At 39.3% G+C, this 23235-nt stretch overlaps 1 protein-coding gene across 1 annotated transcript; it reads right to left on the reverse strand.

Annotated features, from left to right (window-relative positions):
- Positions 1-1680: 1680 nt before the first annotated feature.
- LOC124278286 (cartilage matrix protein-like) lies at positions 1681-18422 on the reverse strand. The gene is made up of 13 exons (XM_046714014.1): positions 18288-18422; positions 17383-17398; positions 11545-11768; positions 10915-11077; positions 9850-10026; positions 8209-8310; positions 7587-7655; positions 6626-6658; positions 5093-5524; positions 4321-4455; positions 3761-3790; positions 2444-2977; positions 1681-1941 (listed from the first exon to the last, which is right to left on the reverse strand). The coding sequence occupies exons 1-13, from the start codon at positions 18333-18335 to the stop codon at positions 1925-1927; spliced, it is 1980 nt and encodes a 659-aa protein (XP_046569970.1). The 5' UTR covers positions 18336-18422; the 3' UTR covers positions 1681-1924.
- Positions 18423-23235: the final 4813 nt, after the last annotated feature.

A 23235-nucleotide genomic window follows, 5' to 3' on the forward strand; every position in this document is an offset into this window, starting at 1 on the left:
CGTTAGTCACAGACCATGTTTGTAGATGACTCCTGACTGACTTTGCACTTCCTGGATGGTGATGGTTGTGTCTGGCGACGTTGAAATGAACGTCAACCCAATGTCACTCTGACAGATATGGGCGTTTCATCAGTTATGATTTAAGGTGCATTACAATGACAAAACGAAAGTCATTCCATACTGTGCAAGAAGGGTTTGTACAGTAATGTCGGAAAAAAATGCCCGTGATCACCATGTACGAATTGTCAATGCGAGATGGAAATGTGGTGGCGCGTGGTCCTGTGCTCAAAGCTCAGGTCACAAATCGGTGAAGTTAAGCTGCGTCGAGCTCGGAGAGTCCTTGGATGGGTGACCGCGTTTGGCAGCTTGACTCCTGAGAGTTTCTAGGACTTGAGTCCTGCCCCACAACGAAGCACATGTGACACATGTGGTCTCACCTTAGGCAAGTGAGTTTGTTCAAAATTGTCTCTGTTCACCCAGCAGGAAAATGGGTACCCGGTGGAAAAAAAGTCATATGACTATAACCTTCTAGCGCCTAACAGGCAGCTTGGGTTATCCGGGGTAATAGTGTGCTGTGCCTTGATTGTTAGCGCTATGAGCATACCTACTGTGGAGTTTGGCGCTATATAAATGGACACATTATTATTATTATTATCTCCCAACAGCGGAACAGCCATAGAATGCTTTCCCTCGCTGATAACGTCTGGAACATGACAAAGGCGTTTGCGGTCGTCGACCACGATGGCTGAACGTAGCCAGGCCTTGCAAGAGGAGAGCTACAAGTCGACTAATACGCCCTGTGCCCTGTCGAGTAAATAGATGTTTGACAAAACGCGGCGGTATTAGGCACAACAGATCCAATGATGTCAAGGATGAAATTGTCCACCTTATCGTCTTACGAATCGTCCTTCGTTGCAGCCACCACACTTGCTGTCGTTATGACAATCGCTGTAATGTATTCATAAGTCACACATTATCAAACAACTGTAACTTGAGACTACTCTTTATTATTCCTAACTTCTAACTTTTCCCTTTATTAAATGTCATGGAAATGACTTGTACGATCCATGTTCTGCGTCATACCTGCGACCGTAGGTTTCACAAAAACATCAGTTCGGGAGGACCAGCTGAAATATTACTTAATTATTCTGTGAACGGCATTAAACTCCAAAAGTCTCTTTAATGGTGACCTGTTGGAGCATAACAGACACATTTTCGCTTTTCCCACTTGTGGTAATGGACCCTGGAGATGGATAAACAAACAAACATATATATGGAGTAAAATATCATTTTATTCACTTTTCTTGTCTGTAAAAATAGGTGACAGCAATTGTTAACGGTCAATAATATGCTTGTAATTACGAGGGCAATATGAATCGTCATATTGATTTCAGTCGGCAAGGTTACATAATGAAAACATAAATACATTAGTTATGATACGTACATGCTAGACATACTTGTTGCTTTCTGGGGATGTCTTTCTCACTAAGGGAATGATTCCATAACGTGATCAAGTTTTAATTTACGTTACATTAGTACTGAATGTAAATGAATGTTTATGTTTCCATTCTTCTTCCAAATAAAAAAGGGGCGGTGGGGTAGCCTAGTGGTTAAAGCGTTGGCTCGTCACGCCGAAGACCCGGGTTCGAATCCCCACATGAGTACAATGTGTGAAGCCCATTTCTGGTGTCCCCCGCCGTGATGTTGCTGGAATATTGCTAAAAGCGGCGTAAAACCAAACTCACTCAGTCCAAATAAAAAAAAACAATAAAGGAAGAAGGAAGTTTGAAACAACGAACGCGTAACTATATTAGCTGTTAAAAACAACTTGAGTGGTATCACGACCCTTTTTTGATGGTAATGGTAATATATACACGATGATGGCTGTCGATAACGGGTTTCCTCGTCTTCCTCTTCAGATGGCTTATGACATGCTGATAACTGTAACAAAAACAGATATATTCATTAGTGACATACTACAGCAGGTGCAGAGATAGGTTATCTAACCAATGACATGCAGGACTGATTGTGATGTAACACGCATGACGCTGATATGTCTATACACAGCTTCCGGTCGAAGAGTGAGTGAATTTAGTTCATAGCCGCACTCAGCAATATTCCAGCTATATGACGGCGGTCTGTAAATAATCGAGTCTGGACCAGACAATCCAGTTACCAACAGCATGTGCATCGATCTACGCAATTGAGATACGATAACATGTGTCACCCGAACCCGTTTGTCTCCTCTTACGACAAACATGGCTTGCCCGGATTAATTCTAAACCTGATGTTCACGTTTACAAATCAGTGGGTTAGAGGTAAATATAAGCGAGTATTAAGAGAAATATTTTTTCGCAGGCCATTTACTGAAGAACACCTAAAGAAGACAAATTAAGAAAAAGGATTTTCTCAACCTCCTTTTGGATGTATGCTTATAACGTACCTTCACAGAGTCTGTCTGTCATGTCGTTTTTGAAGTCGACACTCTCGTAATCAAGAACTGGAAACCTCGACATCTGTGAGAGCTCCTTCAGACTGGCATCACTTCCGGCCCTTACGAAGATAAATTTAACATTCCTATATTCCGATCTTCGTACCTCCCTCGCAACGGTTTTCAGGTCGCTGATAGGACCATTAGCCAACACGACGGCAACTTTCTTGGCGCCTCTACGTGCTCCATTGCGATTCAGAGTCAGCGTTCGGCGATTGATGGCAAGAAGCTTGCTCAGGGGTCTTGTTCTTGTTGGCGTCACGGCAGCCATGAAGTCATCATAGAAGAAGTGCTTGTTCAAAGGGATATCTTCAACGTCAGGACAGTCATTTGAGAGGAGCCCAACGCGTATCTTGTTCTTACCAACGTTGAGAGAGTCAACTGATCTTCTGATTATGCCCAAGCTTCTGGTTACGTCTTTACCCCCAGCTTTGCTAAAGTCATTGATGAACATTACGTCAGTTGGCCTCGAGCTGGCACACTGGGCTGAATGGAAATATTTACGTCACGTTAAAGATTTTCTTCAATAACAAATTCATGAAAAATACATAAGTTGTAGATTTTCTTCAATAATATATTAACGACAAATATATAAGTTAAAGATTTACTTCAATAATAAATTCATGACAAATACATAAGTTGTAGATTAATAAAAATAAATTAACGAAAACTATACCAGCTAAAGATTTTCTTCAATATTAACTTAACGACAAATATATGTTAAAGATTTTCTTCAATGATAAATTAACGACAAATATATAAGTTAAAGATTGTCTTCAATATAAATCAACGACAAATATGTAAGTTAAAGATTGTCTTCAATATAAATCAACGACAAATATGTAAGTTAAAGATTGTCTTCAATATAAATTAACGACAGATATGTAAGTTGAAGATGTTCTTCAATGATAAATTAATGACAGATATATAAGTTGAAAAAATAGCACAGTACACGAATTGCGGATATTATACCTTGCAGATTGCTGGTGTAGTACATATTCCATTACAATTATCTTTGGTATCTATCCACCACAGTATGATGCTATGTAGACATTACTGTTGAAGATGTATCAGAGGTTCGATACAACCTCAAAATTAAATAAGGTATACATAGGGACCTAGCTGTTATTTCGAGACAACCGTATGGTCGGCACATCAAAATTCGACACAACGATGTTGGTACTATGTAAAACTGTTAGAATCATATTGAAATGTTTACAAGTTAACTTCCCATTTTTATTACATAAAATAGTTGTTCATGCGACTTACTTGGCTGGTCTCCTTGCATTTTGAACTCGACTGAAAAATAATGCATCGTGGCATTAGAATTGGTTTGTTTTGCTTGTTGTGTAACGCCACACTCAGCAATATTCCAGCTATATGGCTGTGGTCTTTTAATAATCATTTATGGACCAGACAATCCAGTGATTAACAGCATGAGCATCGATCTACCATGAACCATGGTAACACCTGGTATCATCACATTATGATAGTGATTCATACACACATGCTGATAATATAGTTGGAATTGTTGGGATTAGGATTTCTTAGGGATGTCGAAAAAGTACTCACGCTTGTATTAACACTTTAACCGTAATTGCGTTAAAGTACAAGGCATACCAATGACCTCTTTGCGTAGCATTAAGAAGCTGGTATGAAGAACAGGAACGATGTTTGGTGGAAAGACAACTTCTTTATTGCATTGGATGCGGTGTTTCATTGTAGATGCTAACACCGTTATCATCACATTGCAACAAAGAAGTTGTCTATCCATACAAAATCGTTCCTGTTCAGCAGATCAATGGTTGATTGCAAGCGACAGTGCTTACCTTCGCAAGTCTTCATGGCAAGGATGTTCTTCAGTTTCCTCAGGGCTTGGTAGCCATTTACTTGATAGACGAAGTCTTCAGTAGGCGAGGAGCCAATAGCCTTCAGCTCCGGGAAGTCTGTTTGGTTACTGACACCTAGGAAGAAGAACACAATTAATGTTAAGACTTGTAAAATGATACCCTCGTTCTATTGAACGTATATCTCTATGGTCATGGTAGAATCTTTATTGGTTCTGTGTTGTCATATCAGTACTGTGTTGTAGATATAGATATAATGTCACCTACAGAATAATATCAGTACTGTGTTGTAGATATAGATATAACGTCACCTACAGAATAATAAAAATAATAATAATGCACATGTATAAAGCGCTTTGTGCATGCTCAAAGCACTAAGACAGTATTACCTCAATAAACCCATGCTATCCCACAGGGTACCCATTCACTGCTGGGTGAAGAGGCAATTTTCAACAAACTCACAAATAAAATAACTAAGTATTTGTTTCTTAGTCTTCTTTGCGTAGACCGACATTTAGCACTAACAGGTTACCTCATTTAGTTATATATATGAAAAGATTAATCAAAGCAAAATGCAAAAAAAATAATTCCAGAACAGTCGTTAACGAGGCAACCTTGACGTGAGTGAGACTACATCTCAGATTATGCAAGTGATAAATATTTCCTTGAGGAATAGTAGAGATACACCACTGATTAATATCTGAGTTTGGAATAAATGTATTTGTGTTATTTGTAAGATCTCGCATTTTCATACCTATTGCAAAAACATACATCCCCTTCTTTTTCAGCTCAGCTGCAACTTCTTTCGTCTTCTCGGGCTCTGCAGACATTCCATCAGTGATGACAATAGTGATGTGAGCTACGGACTTCCGTAAGCCGTTCCTGGCAGCCATCATGCTACTCCGTACTAGGGACAGGGCGTCCGCTGTGTAGGTCTTTCCACCAGTGTAGTTGATGGCCTTGACGGCTTCCTGGATGGACGCCTTGTCTTCGAACCTGTTGAGATGGAATGCCACTGAGGCGTTGTCACTGAAGGTTACCAAGCCAACCTGACTTTTCCATGCACCGATGTCGAAGATGTCGATGACGTCGCTGACGAAGTCCTTTTGAACTTTGAAATCGTCAATCCAGATGCTGCTGGAGGTGTCAACGACGAAGATGACGTCGGCTGGCTTTCCACCACACACTGCAGAAAAGGATTTCTCCATTCAGACTCAAAGCACCACTTTGTTACGTCACAAGCATGTGACGCCTCGTAAAATGACTGAGTGAGTGAGTTTAGTTTTACGCCAGGGTTATATGGCGACGGTCTGTAAATTATCGAGTCTGGACCAGGCAGTCCTGTGATCAACATGAGCATCGATCTACGCAATTGGGATACGATGACATGTGTCAACCAAGTCAGCGAGCCTGACCACTCGATCCCGTTAGTCGCCTCACGACAAGCATCGGTTGCTGAAGATCAATTCTACCCGGATCTTCACAGGTCGACGCCTCGTAAAAGGGTCTAGTAGATTTCAATGATTTGATTTTTAAGTTGATTCTGTATATACTCATTTCCAAATGAATGATGAATATTTGAATTGACTTGAAATATTTTTTTGTATCATAAACATTATATTTCAAATGGCCATTATAAGGGGTTGTGAAAAGTCCGTGCAAGTTAGACACGTTTCAATGCTTTGCATTTCTAATCAAATAATTTAATCTAAAAGCACTACATTAAAATATATATGATATATAATAATTAAATATATTCCACAATATTATCAAAATATATTAATATTTCATATATTCAATGAAATATAATGTTTGTCTGTGATGTTTGTAAGTGCGGTTATAAACAACATAAAAATACAACACATTTTTTAGCAGACTTTGTTCCAAAAAGCTTATCTTCATAAAATATTCACACATTACACTATCACAAAACAAAATGAACTATTGTCAAGGAAAAGATATGGGTTTGCTTTCTAAAATAACATTGTTATAAATAAAAGTATTATCACCACAGTATTTCTATAAATTCAGGCTTTCGTTTCTCAATATGAAGTGAAAATGTCTTTCTAATACAGTGTGTTTCAAACATAAACCAATCTTTCGCCACAAGAGTTTTTCAGCAAACGAGATCAGTCCTAACAATGATGCTCTTTGAAAAAAGGTTGTCTTTGTATTATTCGATGTTAATGGTATCCCCAACGCCATGCTACTGGAGAACTTAACTCTTACGCAGCAATACATAATTGTATTCGTTAACAATCACAATTATATGTAATAAATATCTCACGTCTCATTGCCTCAGCGCCCATTATAGCATCAACTGGAAACAAGAAGCGCATCATGAATAATTCATACAATAAGGATATAACGCAATACAATAAACAAATCAAGGTAGTATACGCATGTTGATTCGTCACAGGGTAAAGGCTAAACGATTCATTAAGATATTGGAGTGTGGTTTTTAAATGTCACTAAAAACATAAAAATGTTAAAATCAGTCAATATATGTATTAGTGTCTATCTGTCTGTGTGTTATAATATAGAGAGTTGTTATTGACAGCGCGTTAGGACATAGATAGATGCGTAGACAGTAGTGTTGGGAATTGGTTAAAATCTTATAATTGATGATTGGTTCATTACAACCGATCAATCATCGAAAATAATTGGTTAGCGTCATTTATGAAATTTGTTAATGCACATAAAGATAAGGAAAAAAACATGTAGTTCTTTTGGGGCTTTTTGGCAAAATTTCACATCTTTAAAGGATGACTAGTATGTTAGGAACATAAATTTCTTGGAGCCTTTAAGATAAATTCATGATCGATTGCTTGGTCGTTTAGTCACTACGACCAATCTCCGATTATTTCAATTAATCGGACCACCACTCCTGTCCATGTGACTAAGGTATTCGTACTAAGGCATGACGCGATGTTAAACGGTTAATAACCGAGTTGCTTTTAATTGCTAATGGGATACAAAAAAAGTGACAGACGTTGAAATAGCTTATGAATAGGTGACACGTAACAAAGGAGAGAAAAATAGACAAGTTATATGTCAGGCAGTCCGACTTACTTACAGGGCAATTGTAAATGGTGAGATCACTATCTTTATGATCTTTTCCAGCAATTAACTCAGCTTGACCTGCTCATTGAACCAGCGTGTCATTTGGAGGGTGTTTTAGTTAATTACTGGATAATTGCAGGATGAGTCAGGAAGCATCCAAGTTGAAGTTCGGCCATTGTACTTACGGCTCTGTGTCGTTGTTGTAGGTGTAGTCGTTGTAGTTGTAGTTGTAGTGGTTGTGGTCGTTGTTGGAACTGAAATACAAATATTTGGCTATTTGAATATTGGATGCTCCAGATTTAAATTTCATGTTTGTCTTCCACTTTTCGTTGGCTCTATCAACACTTTTTCGCTTTCTCTTGCACCCCCCCCACGCGCGCACACACACACTATTCTCCTTTCACACGCACACATACCAAAACACATATCTCCTCCGACCCATGGAGATATTAAAATAGGTATTCAGCAACCCATCCTTATCGTAAGAGGCTACGAACAGAATCGGGTGGTCGACACATGTCATCGTATCCCAACTGCGCAGATCAATGTTCTTGATGTTGATCACTGGATTGTCTGGTCCAAACTCTATTATTTACAGACCGCTGTCATATATTCCTGAGTGCGGCGTTAAACAAACAAACAGAAAAACAGAAACAAACAAACAAACACCTTTCTCTGTCATCCTTCTTCCCCTGCACGAAACTGTGTCTATTCGAAATCGCAATAATGTAGCTGTGAAAAAACAATTTCAATGTTATTTGGTTATGAACATTCACGAAAAGAAAAATGTTAATGTATAGAATCTACCTGTAGTAGTAGTAGTAGTTGTTGTTGTGGTCGTTGTAGTTGTGGTAGTAGTTGTGGTAGTTGTAGTCGTTGGCTCTGTTGTAGGCGGAACAGGGGTTGTCACTGTCCAAAACAATACACACAAGAAATTATTCATATTAATTTTATTATATTTCCGGATCACTGACCGCCTCCGTGGTGTGGTTGTTAGAGAGTCCGCCCGGAGAGCGGAAGGTCGCGGGCTCGATCCCCGACCGCGTCATACCAAAAGACGTTAAAATATGGTACTTGTTGGTCCCTGCCTGGCGCTCGGCATTAATGGGTACAACAAGGACTGGTCGGCTCGGAGTCAGTATAATGTGTCTGAGTGGGGTATTCATGCTTCACTGCGGTATGGTATCTCAGTGGGCTAACTCTATAAAACCAGCTTCAGTCTAGGCTAGTACAAGCAGTTGCACATACATATACACACGCATGCACGTCGTCATATGAGCGAAATATTCTCAAGAACGACGTAAAACCCAAATTCACCTCACCTCACCTTACCTCACCTCCGGATCACTAATGATATCATAGACAAGAGGCTATTGGGGTAGCGTTAAGTTGCCAGGCCCCAGACCAAGCTCATTCCCCATATTAAGTCTGTGTCAATTGTCTATCTCAGTCATCATGAATAAGGATGGCTGACTGTATGCATCTCCCTATCTGTCTCAGTCACCGAGGATATGGATTGCTGACAGAATGCGTCCCTTTTAGCAGTGTTACAGCCTTATAACGGCGGGGCTTCATAAAAATGGGCTTCACGTGTCATTAGACGCTAAAACTTAGGGGTGACTATAGAGGTTGAACAACCAATGGGATAGCGATAGTCTATTGTGAACAACTACAGCAATAAGATTGCAATCGGTTTTCTGTCCATGAATTGTCTCATTTGAGGTCATTTCACAAATGTGTGTATAGTTTATATGAAATAAAACAAGCTAGAGTGATATTGTTGGAATATTGGTGACAAGAAACTTGAAACCCAGATCAAGTTTGTTTAAGAGGTAACAGGGGCGGATAACTCCAAATCAAAGTGAACTAATCTGGTACTTCCTACAATTTGCGCTGCGCATTTATCAACGGAGGCCAATTACTAAACTATCGATAGTCACACATACTATCGATCCATCGATTGTTTTCGTTTTTAGCATCGATTAATTGCTATCGGAGACTCAATGATTGCAATCCATCGATAGTTCAATGCGGTATATACCACTGGTTGTAATGTCGTTAGTGCTCTAAGTATTTCAGTTTCGTGTGAGGTTGGTGTGTGAGGGAATCACACAGGCCACAGACATTGGATTCGAACCCACAATCATAGGTTTCTAGCAGGTATGGGTTGGGTGAGTGAGTGAGTGAGTGGGTGGGTGGGTTGGGTGAGTCAGTGAGTGAGTGAGTGCGCGGGTGGGTGAGTTGGGTGATTGAGTGAGTGGTTGAGTGAGTGAGTGAGTGAGTGAGTGAGTGGGTGGATGAAAGAGGGAGTGAGCGGGTGGGTGGATGGGTGACTGTTTCGCCTTTGACACTCTGACCATCTGTGACCCCGATTGCAAGGTAAATATCATGTATCGTAATTACTAAAAGTATGAGTATGGCAGTATACGTTTCTCTTTAAGACTTTACCATGACATGCCGCCATAGCAAGCAGTGACCTGATGGTGTCCAGCTCTCGGAAGCTGACAGTTTTCACGTACTCCTCCGCTGGGGAGCTGGCCATTTCCTCCAGTTCATTGATGTCCACCCCGTATCCTATACCGACTGCGAAGATCTGAAGACCCGCTTTCTTCGCCTTTGATGATTCTGGAAAATGATAGGAATACACGGTATTACCGGTATACCGATATATCGCAATACCGGTATATTGGGTGATGAAGGTATTTGAAGTTTAGTGATTATCTCTATGGTTTTTGTGAAATTCTACACAGACTTTTATTCACACTGAAGTTTTCAAGTGAAATTAATTGACAAATCAACATACTTTGTAAGAAAACAAATTATACAAAAGAAAATACAATCTCTCAAAATCAAATCTAAATTCAATATTTCTGTTATCACAACCAGAACATTTATTATGTATGCAGAAAATAACATTTATTTAGTATGCAGAAAATAGACTCTGCACGTACAATCAATGTCACTCACTGTCAAACACTGAAACTTCCAATATATCGCAATACACATAAGAATGCGGGTACCAGAATCGCACTATATTGCAATACAAGTTATTTGCCAATACACAGCCCTAGAAAATAACCATTGAGCGCATATGATATATATTCAGTTATTGCTTAATGGTTCACGGGTTAACGTCATAAACAAGTGACGTCACGTCAAACCTTATTACGCCGTCCTGATTGTCGATACCAGGCAGTTGTCTTTAACAGTTTTATGCGATAGCTAAACGTTATGACGAGAAATTAAGTTATCCAAATATACCGTGATGAGTATTAGGTTGAAGTGAGTTGGCTTGGTTAAACGCATATTTCAGCGTTATTTCAGTTACATTACAATCGCGTACCTGTATATCATTCTGGTACAAACAGCACAGATTGCTGTTAATAAACGTAGAATCTGGAATTCGAACGTCGATCAGAGGTTGCTGGCACGCCTAAGGGAGGCAACTCTATGCAGTAACAGCTCAACCGTATGGTATGATTACGGATCAGGTACGTTCGAGCGTACGATTACCTTGTAAGGTTAGGGTCGTATTTGTTGACTTCCCATCTGTAATGACAATTGCAATATGCGGGACTCCGTCCCTGCCGCTGTCCGCCATCATTTGTTGCGCGATCTGCAGCCCGAGATACGTATCTGTGGCTCCACCCATTGTGAACTCTATATTAGCAATAGCCTATAAAACAGGTAAAAATGTACACATGACGTGGAAACATCTTTCAAAATAGATTCGATTTGCTCTTCCCTTACCACATGCAATGAAAAGCGGACAATCCAATCCGGTATGAGGGATGTTTGTTACTTATTATACTTCTGAAATATATCGAAGAAAAAATGGTAGGCATCACTGATCTTTTAGGAGGTGCTCAGTCTTTAATTTGCTTCGTGTTTAAACTAAATCTTCACGATCCGTAACTTTTTTTGTTAAGTATACATGCGCCTTGACAGCGTTACATAACCGTAACTACAATACTCCTTCATACTGACATTTAAACTTCATCCACATCCATGATATGGGTAATACTTTTGATGGATTTCCTATTAGCGTATATATCTGGGTTAACATATTGTTTGTTGCGTATCTTATTGTGAAGAGTATAGTTATCCTCGACTATTACGTTTCAGATTTTAGATTTTACTTACATTTGTCACTTCCTGTTTAGTTTCAAATTCGCCCAAACCAAACTCTGGTCTAGCTCCCTCGCTGAAAGACACTGCTCCAATTCTGGTTTTGTCGGGCTGGACCTGGAACATCTTAACAACATTCTGTACAAACTTTAGCTGCTGAATGAAGTAGGGTTGCCAGATACTTCGCGACGTGTCTATGATGAACACAATATCAGCAGGCTGCCCGCAACTGTCGCTTCCTACAAACACAAACATATGAGTGAGTGACTTGGTTAGTGAGTGAGTGACTGAGTGAGTGACTGACTGGGTATGGTTTTCCGCCGTTTTTAGCAATATTCCAGCAATAACACGGCGGGGAACACCAGAAAGGGGCTTCACAAATTGGGAAATCGAACCTGGGCCTTCGGCGTGACGAGCGAACGCTTTAACCACTAGGCTACCCGGGTTAGTGAGTGAGTGGATGGGTGAGTGAGTGAGTGAGTGAGTGAGTGTGTGAGTGGATTTGGATGAGTGTGTGGGTCGGTAGGTGAGTGAACTAGTGGGTGGTTGGTTGAATGGTTGAGTGGTTGAGTGAGTGAGTTTACACTATTCACATCACATCATCAGCTAATTGTGAGTTTAAAATACAGGTCTCTGACGTCCCGCTCTTTGGTGTAATCAGTCGGTATGGTGCGGACGAACCAAGAAACAAAACTGAAGCGAATCCATATTGGAACCGTACATCATGTTTTCCCAGTGGTCAAGGAACGGCTCAAGCGATCGGGTCTCGTGTGCCTCTTATTGCTAATTATATCTACAGATGTTTTGTACTAAATGTTATTTCATGTTGAATATTGGTTTGCGTGATCCTTGTAAATATCACGTAAACATCTGCTGGTCCTGTGTTCGAATCCAAGTGGTGCTCAATTGAAATCAGTGGTGTCAGCGCCATACCCCTTTCGCCAAGGTAGCTCACCTCTACGACCGATGTCCCCCTGACATGTTCGAATCCTTATTGTGGAATATTCGTACACCATGAAAGCGTATATATCAGCTACGGATATTCGTAGCAATTCCCCATTTTGACCATACATTCGCGATTTTGTTTACGTGAACAGCTGACAAGCCTTTGCATATGTGCATATATGCCACCTGTGGCAGCTTAGGCTCACCTTTTGCGAACACCTGTCATTGTATCGCGTGTTGTCAATAACTGGTTTGTCTGGTCCTGGGCCTAGATTTTCGAAGCTCTCTTAGCGCTAAGATAGTCGTAAGTGCCATACATTAACATTAACTTACGACTATGTTAGCGCTAAGAGAGCTTCGAAAACCTAGGCCCAGACTGCTGAATGCGGCGGCAAACATATACTCATGCTATAGTCAGATTTGTATAATCGACTCTGCTTGCAGTAAAAAATTCTTTCGGCTGTGGAAAGGGTTTTGCCGTTTGTATTTAAAAATGTGGCACTAATTATAATAATTGTAATAATAATATGCTTCTAAAGCATTCTGTTCCAAGTGGAAAGCAGGTTACGCGTGTTCTTACGATGGCGATGTCGTATTTGGCCCTAGTTCGGTGTGATCAGTCATGAGTCAGTAAACGACTTATTAATTGTATATTGCGTGAGTTGGGTTGAATTTTAACAGTATTCCAGTAACAGCTCGGCTTGTCCACTTAATACGGGAGGGAGCTCGTGTCAAACTGTGCAGCCATATTAGCGTGCAGGGACGACGTCAGGCTAACGCTCAGTTTCTGAATATATATAATTTTGATTGTATCAAAAAAACCCATTGAAATTGAAAAGGAGCCTCAGGGAGACCAGAGATCCTGAACTTGGGGAAATCTAGACTTGGTTCAATTAGGGCTTTAGCATTGCAGGGAGGGCTAGGTTGTGGGAAAATAATGTGGTTCAGGGACTGTGAGACAGACTAGGACGACCTTGGACGTTAGACGTTAGACGTTGGAGACATACCATGGAGACTGACAAATCTAACACGGACCCCCACTCTAAAGGTAAAGAGCAGGCATATACAGCTTGGAGTACGGACTTTCATATAGACGCGGTGATAAGCTCTTCCTTTCTCTTCTCTAAATTTGAAAAGGTCATAGATAAGTTGAATGCCGGGTTGTCACATGTCAGAGATAATTGCAAATCTCAACATCTGTGGTGGAAATGCGAGTTTCTCCCATAAGCGTTGTATTATCAAATTGTTTGAAGGTCATGACTGGAATTTAAGTTGAATTTTCACAGAACGAAACATGTTCACAACTTACTTAGCCCTTAATACGATAATTTCAAATAATATCATAATAAACATAGATACTATAGAGCAAAGACAAAAGGAAGCAGATAGAGAGTTTCAGCCACTTTTTTACAACACGATGGAAACAGTCCCTTCCCCACCCCTACAGATATACGATGAAAACAGCCCTTCCCCACCCTACAGATTTACGATGAAAGCATCCCCTTAGCCACCCCATCAAATATGCGATGAAAGCATCCCCTTCCCCACCCCAACAGATATACGATGAAAGCATCCCCTTCCCTGCCCCTACAGATATACGATGAAAGCATCCCCTTCCCTGCCCCTACAGATGTACGATGAAAGCATCCCCTTCCCCGCCCCTACATATATACGATGAAAGCATCCTCTTAGCCACCCCTAAAGATATACGATGAGAGCATCCCCTTACCTACCCTACATGAAAACAGTCCCTTCCCCTCTCTGAACAGTCCCTTCCCCTCTCTACAGACACACGATGAAAGCATCTCCTTCCCCACCCTACAGATATACGATGAAAGAGACCCTTACTACTGAGCCTGTCATTTCGCACGTCCACATTAGAAATATTAATAATGTAGTCGTGCTGCCGTACATTGAAGCGGTGCAGAATGACTCTCACTAACAATTATGGGAAATATTTTTGAACAGGGCAATTTAGTTGTATTATAGTTGAACCGCAAAGCGACATAACAAATTGCTTTGTTAAGTTTCATTACACAAGATTATTTTTGTTTTCTGTAAAGCTGTACGGGTTGTCCACAAATATATTTCCCTTTAAGTAGAAACATTATTTGCAAAAACGTGTGGGAAAGCAATAGACAAGGAATGCACTCCCCGTTTTCACGTTCAGCATAATATGTTACTGTTATTTCGTGTCTATTTGACAACATCATATTGTACCCACATTTGGCGTCTTATTGATTTCTGCCTCTTGCACTGGATGTATTTTGCCAAGGAGGTGAGCATGCCTTTAATATATTGGATGGAAAATGTATTCTGCCAAGGAGGTGAGCATAACTTCAATATATAGGATATGAAATGTATTTTGCCAAGGAAGTGAGCATAACTTCAATATATAGGATATGAAATGTATTTTGCCAAGGAGGTGAGCATAACTTCAATATATAGGATATGAAATGTATTCTGCCAAGGAGGTGAGCATAACTTCAATATATAGGATATGAAATGTATTCTGCCAAGGAGGTGAGCATAACTTCAATATATAGGATATGAAATGTATTCTGCCAAGGAGGTGAGCATAACTTCAATATATAGGATATGAAATGTATTCTGCCAAGGAGGTGAGCATAACTTCAATATATAGGATATGAAATATTCTGCCAAATGTATTTTGCCAAGGAGGTGAGCATAACTTCAATATATAGGATATGAAATGTATTTTGCCAAGGAGGTGAGCATAACTTCAATATATAGGATATGAATGATGTATTTTGCCAAGGAGGTGAGCATAACTTCAATATATAGGATATGAAATGTATTTTGCCAAGGAGGTGAGCATAACTTCAATATATAGGATATGAAATGTATTTTGCCAAGGAGGTGAGCATAACTGAGCATAATGTATTCAATATATAGGATATGAAATGTATTTTGCCAAGGAGGTGAGCATAACTTCTTCAATATATAGGATATGAAATGTATATTTGCCAAGGAGGTGAGCATAACTTCAATATATAGGATATGAAATGTATTCTGCCAAGGAGGTGAGCATAACTTCAATATATAGGATATGAAATGTATTCTGCCAAGGAGGTGAGCATAACTTCAATATATAGGATATGAAATGTATTCTGCCAAGGAGGTGAGCATAACTTCAATATATAGGATATGAAATGTATTCTGCCAAGGAGTTGAGCATGCCTTCAATATATAGGAAATGAAATGTATTCTGCCAATGAGGTGAGCATAACTTCAATATATAGTAAGAGAACCTATGTTGCTCTGCACAGTGTCAGAAATCTAATTTCACGTGGACAAAAAGTGGTAGATAGCACGAGCATCAAATTCAGCCAGGAGACAGACTGTGACGACAAGATCCTCATATCCTGGGATACTAGAGTTTCAATAAGGTGACATGAACATGTGAGTTTAAACTTTTGTAATATTTTTTTAACAACGTACTGTCTCGAGACATTACGACTGAGGATATTTGGAACAATCTTTAACCTGAATGTAATTAGCCTAATGTATTTATAATTAATTTGAGAAAAAAACTAAATGTAAACAAATATCAGAGAACAAAATTTACATATAGAGAAAAGTTATATACCCTACATTTCCTCGGAAAATGGTCCTTGTATTTATTGGTTGGAATGATATGTAATGTCATTTAACAACGTATTGTTTCGATACATTACGACTGCGGATGTTTGAAACAATCATTTACTAGAAGGGAAGGATTTACTGTGAAAAGCAAATAGATTATGTATTTATAATTCATTTGAGAAATGAAAAATAAATGTGATTTAATATCAGGAGAACAAAATTTACGTATAGAGTAAAGTTATCTACAATATACTTCATTGGGAAATAGTCCTTGTATTTATCAGTTTGACTGATATGAAAAAAATATATGTTTCTGTTTATATAGTTGCCTACTGATATACAGACCAAAATCGATTATCTAATGGCATGAAGTCATCTTTTGTCATAATAGAATTAATAGTCTGTGCACTTGAACAAACACGCCAGCAATTAAATATAATATCTTTGACCTTAATATCCCTTAAAGTATTCGTTTCAGTATAATATGGTAATGTTGCACTGATTGGCTCTAATGACTGACAGTTGAACCTGCAAAGGTTTTGGTCTAATCTTGGAGCCAATCGGACACAATTATATATTAATTGTTCTGATCTGTCGTGTGAAAACTATCAATGACTATGGTATGTGGCAGTTATTTGTTTCCATCAAACAGCTTTATACGTCAGCGCGAATGTCTCGTTATATACCAATACTTTACCAATTTCTGTAACAATGTTGATGTTGTATTGCATGTAAGAAAAATACTTTCAAACACGTTAAAAAACCCCACACATCCTCGTTTCGATGCTATACTCGTTATGTACATACAAATACCAAACAGTATTCTGATTAAGTCAGTAAGAAGTGTGGACCATACATATTCTCCATAGTTTCTAACGTTTAGGGGAACAGTGGGGTGGCCCAGTGGTTAAAGCGTTCGCTCGTCACGCCGGTCCCGGGTTCGATTCCACACATAGGCACAATGTGTGAAGCCCTTATCTGGTGTCGACCGCCGTGATATTGCTGGGATATTTCTAAAAGCAGCGTAAAACTTAACTCACTCACTCACTCACTTTAGTGTGGACTTTTGCGATTATACTTGGAAGGAGACAATCTCTTAATACGAAAAACGGCTAAAACAGCCAGCCCCATAAATATGAAAAATATATTTTGAATTGGTAATTGTTTCATTTAACTGTTAATCGTACCATTTGGATAGAAGGTGTTTTTCTAGATATATGAATACCTTTTTCGATCACAAACCATAATTAAGGACGGGTCTTCACGAACACAAGATGTTTGAATATTGATAAATGTACTTACCCTCCACAAAGTGAACCTGCAAAGAAAAGTGAAGTATTTATATGGTATGTGTATTTTATAACATGTAAGAAGTGAAAATATGACATAACTCAACACTGTGAAGAATTTACAATACGTGTATTTAATTTCGTATTAATGAGATTATTGACAGTCGTAAGCTGGTTGTATATAATTTGACATAAATTACCAAAAAAGCATGTTTCTTAACTTTATTCTAAATAAACCAAAGCTACATTATTCTGAATAAACTCAAGCTAAATATTATGGTAATTGTATGAATTTATCTATCGTCCAAATAACCAGGTACATGTTTGGGTTCAGTTGTTCAAGTCGATGATCAGAGATGCGTCCCCTGGACAATCGTCTGAGTGAGTGAGTATGGTTTTAGCAATATTCCAGCAACATCACGGCGGGGAACACCAGAAATGGGCTTCACATATTGTACCCATGTGGGAAATCGAACCTGGGCCTTCGGCGTGACGAGCGAACGCTTTAAGCACTAGGCTAGAGATGTACACATTAAGCTGACACGCCTTTATATAACTGGGATACAGTTAAAAACAGCGTTAAACCCAGCTTACTCACTTACTCATCGGTTAAATGTCTACATTAATTTATACAATTAACCCACATTTATCACCCTCTTTGTGTTGGTCGTCTTTGTCTCGCTGCAATACTCTGATATTAAATGTGTCCCCAGTCAGGTAACTTATACATGTAGGTGCATGTGTCAGCCCCTTACGCTAGAATGCAAGGTAACAGTATATCATGGCTATCATAATTTGACACATGACTCCGAACCGGGAAAGAGTTTCTTTGGTATTATCCTCAACAAACTGAGAAACTAAAGCACAAAACAATACTTTGAAACAGAAATAAATAAACAGTATGAAGCGAGTCCTTACCATACAACACAGCGATAACGCTGCAAGGAGTTTCAGCATCGTCCTCATCCTTCTCTTCACGTCAGCGTCCGTGGAATGTAACAACGCGATGTGTTCAGTATCAACGCAGTTCCCGTGGCTAGTACCGCGATCTGTTATAACGTCCCTGTCACAACCCACCTTATATCAACGCGGAGTAGAAAAATACTGCATGATTCACCATTTAATTACCCCACGGCATGTCAAGAGATCGTTGTTTAATTGGTTGGTTATAAATGATCTTTTATGCAAATGTAAAGTCGCTATTATTATTATGGCGTTTCATGTCTGCTTATTTCAAAACGTTTAAGGAATGTAGTTAAGTAGATAATCGGATATAATACACATAGACAATGGATATGCCTTCTGTTTTGAATGGAAAATATAATTTTGAAAGGGAAATAGACTAGTTTAATTTAGTTTATCTTCCTATATTTCTGCTAGGGACTTGCCAGATGTGAAGATTTATCAGGTTGCAAAGTACAATCAACAAATTACTTGTCCTTTTCATCCGGTATCAGTTTTGATAAGACTATATATCGTGATAGCATATGCTATGAAATGGTTAACTGTCAGTCCAAGCAAAAATCCTAAAAGATTTTTCTTTGTGCGGGTATTATCCAGTTAATAGCTTGGCTTTACGGTTCTCCGTGCAGGCATCGAAACCCCGTATGGAGAACTACATACGGCCTCTTTGATGTGTATTGTCATGCTTCCCACTGATGCTGTCGTATATAATAATAAATATAATTTCACAATAAATGAAGAGGTGAGGTGAGGTGAGGTGAGGTGAAATTGAGTTTAAAGGAGAATCCGAACGAAAACAAAACTTTTGATAAATTGTAAAGGAATTTCTAAAAGTCACCTTCCGTGATTTAAAGTGAACAAAAAGTTTGCAAAATATCATTAAAAACACAAAAAAACGCACTCGTATTTCCGCCGTTTACGGAAACACCCGACAGTTAATGAGCAGAGGGGTATCACGTGACATGACGTCATGTGTGCCTGTTGCTGATGGCTGCCTCTTTGATATTACCTCACAACTTAACAGTGTCCATGGATTCTGAAGCAGTAAAAGCTGTTCCTAATGTCATTTCTGAAATGGATGTTAGACCGTATCAATACGATCCGATTTTACATCTTGCAAGACAATCTTCCAGTGAAGATGAAGAAGAAGAATCAAGCAAACGGAGCCACAGCTTGAGTTCAAAATAAATTTTAAAACATACCATATCATTTAACAAGAATACTATTTGACAGCAAAATGTGATACAGTTCCAACCAGCAAACCCACCCCTATAAGTATATGACCAGTTTCTAAGAATTATATTTTTTGCAATGTGATTGCAGTTCCTTTTGTGTCAAATGGGTGACTGTAGGGTGTCTGGGACTTAAAAACACAATAATTATGCTTCAGACGGGGGAAAATAGAAATTATCTGCTAGAAACACTTCTGCATCATTTAGGGCTCAAAACCGAAAAGAACGTCATAGCGAAAAATTTTCAAGCTCATGTGAAATCTCTTACTGATTTTGATGATATATATCTCATGGGTACCAGTGGAACTGCCCCAGCTACAAAATGCCCCAGCACATTTGGTCATTCATTCTAATTTGGTCAAATTTAGTTAAAATGATTTAATACATGCCGTAAATGCATAGTTTTTGTCAACTTTGATATTATGTTCCTCATATAAAAGTTATTAAGAAGTAATATTTCTGATAAATGTTCCATCAGTAAACTCATAACTATGTATATACTTTTATATGAAGAACATGATATCAAAGTTGACAAAACTATGCATTTATGGCCTATATTTAATCATTTTAAATAAATTGGGGCATTTCAAGTACCCCCTGGGGCAATCTGACCAAATTTGCTCGGCCAATTTGCAGCGGGGCAATTCGACTGGCAATCGCACTTGATGTAATTTATGTTAAAAATACCACTGACAGTAAGTCTAGCTTTGGGATTTGTATGCCCCATGTGTGCTTGTCTCTTTCATATGCGTCCGACTCGGAATGATCGGAGCATTTCTCCTGCCTAAGTCTTTCTCTTTACTTGGAAAACAGAAGAAATGGTGGCTTTCCATTGTTCGATGATTCCGTGCATCCCCAGGCAACAGAATACACCATCGTACCATTTACAAAAACGACAGAAACAACACGATTTGTACTACTGTGCTTGGTCTTTGGCAATATGGCGGACTCCAGGCACATTTGACGTTACGAGCGGAAAGGTCACGTGGGTTCCAGCGAAACATGCATAATGGCCGAAGCTGAGATTTACAGAAACTGTTTTCGCGATTAAAACATAATTATACATAATTTTAAAATTTGGGAATATGTTTCGGGTGACTTTATCTTTAACCCAGCAAATTATTGCAATTCACTCGTATTCTTCTTTAACGTCGTGCTTGAGAATATTTCGCTCCTATGACAACGTGCATCCGTGTGTATGTGTCGCTGCTTGTACTAGCCCAGACTAAAGCTGGTTTTATAGTGCTAGCACATTGAGATACCATTCCGCAGTGAAGCATGGATACCCCACTCAGACACATTACACTGACTCCGAGCCGACCAGTCCTTGTTGTACCCATTAATGCCGAGCACCAGGGACCAACAATACAATATTTTAACGTCTTTTGGTATGACGCGGTCGGGGATCGAACCCCGCGACCTTCCGCTCTCTGGGCGGACGCTCTAACCACTACACCACGGAGGCGGTCTCTTTAGATAAAGAGTGTAAATGACTCTGAGTAAAGTCGCGATATTCAGCTCGAAGTACAATTATATACATCGCACGTTCGTAAATCTAGTAATCAACCCGAAAAGTTAATGTGTACAGGCTTTCTGGTGAAGGTTGTGAATTGTGCTGAGAAAAAAATGAATGCAAATGCAATGACAGTACTATGTAATCAAAATATGAAATTACTTACAAAGATACATGGACCTTCTGGGATCGTTGTTTTAAGAAAGTGAGTCGAATTTCGCAAAAGTAAACACTTGAATCCTAATAGTGTTGCTTGTTTAATGTTTAATGACACACTCAGCGATATTCCAGCTATACGGCGGCGGTCTGTCTGAACCAGCCAATCCAGTGACTGACATCATGAGCATCGATCTACGCGTTTCTCCAATTCTAACCCGGATGTTCACGGTTCAAGCGTGGGTTGTTGGCTTGTTGTTTAACGCAACTTTTCGGCTATATTCTGTAAATGCCCGAGTCTGAACCAGACAATCCGATGACTGACATCATGAGCATCGATCGGGATACGATCAGTTGGGATACTATGACATTTGTCAACCAAGTCAGCGAGTCTGACCACCCGATCCCGTTAGCTGCCTCTTACGGCAAGCATGTGTTGCCGAAGACAAATTCCAACTCGGATCTTTAATTGTCCACCTCATCTTTACTACCAGAACGTACCCGTGAAGATCCGGGTTAGAAATGATCTTCAGTAACCGCAGCTTGTCGTAAAAGGCGACTAACGGGATCGGGTGGTTAGGCTCGTTGACTAGGTTGACGTATGTAATCGTTTCCCTAATGGGTAGATCGATGCTCATGATGTTGATCCCTGAATTGTCTGGTCCAGACTCGATTAATAATAGACCGCCGCCATACAGCTGGAATATTGCTGAGTGCGGCGTAAAACTAAAGTCACTCACTCACAGAACGTGTTATAACGGTCCTGGTGTGGATATTAACAATAGTTGTAATAATATAGTGACATAACATGCAGCTGCCCCTACAGATATACTAATGACAGACATGATTAATGGCCATGCCTGCAGCACTAGACGCCATCACCATTCACAGGAAGGACAACAATTAGCAAAGACAAATTACATCACGTGTTCACCCACCAGACTTCTCCCAAAAATAATTATATTTCGTATTAGGTTACGTTCATTATCACGGGGAGTGTCATAATTCATTATGGCATTATTCGCTTTGATGTTATCGGCTATGCGTTGGCAGAAGCACGGTGCCATACCTTCACATTAAGCTTGATAGGAATGGTTGACTCATTGCACTATCAACAGATCATCGTGGATAAAATCTCCATGGGAGACTGTATGAATGAGTGAGTGAGCTTGGTTTAGCGACGTGTTAAACCACTGGCAGTTGTTGCATATCGTGGTAAGGGTATCGTGCTAAAAAAAAAGCAAGAAGAATAATCAGGGCATTTCAGGAATTCGAATCCAAAATCCTGTAACGTATGAGGGAGAAAACTCCAGTTCTTCAATCAGTTCTATTTTGCTGCACTATTCTACATTACGCAATGATGCTATAACATAGGAGAGGGTTATATTAAAGTGAGTGGCTGGGTTTGATATAGAGAGATTATTAAACTCAAATTATGTATTTTACAAAATTTCACGCTCGTTTCGGATAGGTCGTATAGTGATATGTGCACACATGCACTTATGATATATATGACACTGGTTATGTTTCACCATATGTGTAAAATAATAATGGATACTAGGCGTACATGTGAAATATGTAAAACCTTTTTATCATACTTTTTATGCATTTAACAGTAAAGTACAGATTCTAGTACTTTAATACCGAATATGACGTATGTTACCTTTGACCACTTTTTACAAAGCAGAGTGTATTCACTATTCAAAGCTTCTGCCATGGGAGCTGTGCCTATTCACACTTGTCAGAGGCGTAAACAAACTATATAGACTACCAGCTGTCAGACTTCCAGGTTTATTTAAGCTACGGAGGCTGAGTGGGTTAGATCTGTTTGTACCTGGATATTAGGACTCAACCCCAAAAGTAATAGAATCTGTATTTTATTAAGAAAGTGTAATCCCAATATACCCGTGTTACGTACATGTATGTTACATTGAACAACTTGCTAAATGTTATTGTGCCTATGAAGAAACCTTGGAAAAAAAATAAAGGAACACTTGTCCTT

This window comes from Haliotis rubra, unplaced genomic scaffold (genome assembly GCF_003918875.1).
Source record: "Haliotis rubra isolate DU_JTF1 unplaced genomic scaffold, ASM391887v1 Scf234, whole genome shotgun sequence".
Lineage (NCBI taxonomy): Eukaryota > Metazoa > Mollusca > Gastropoda > Lepetellida > Haliotidae > Haliotis > Haliotis rubra.

Coding starts and splice junctions, on each gene's coding strand:
- LOC124278286 (XM_046714014.1), bottom strand. CDS start 18,335: ATGAGGACGATGCTGAAACTCCTTGCAGCGTTATCGCTGTGTTGTATG. Junction 6,659..7,586: donor TACAACAACGACACAGAGCC/GTAAGTACAATG, acceptor TCTTGTTTCCAG/TTGATGCTATAATGGGCGCT. Junction 5,525..6,625: donor GGGCGCTGAGGCAATGAGAC/GTGAGATATTTA, acceptor CCTTTTCTGCAG/TGTGTGGTGGAAAGCCAGCC.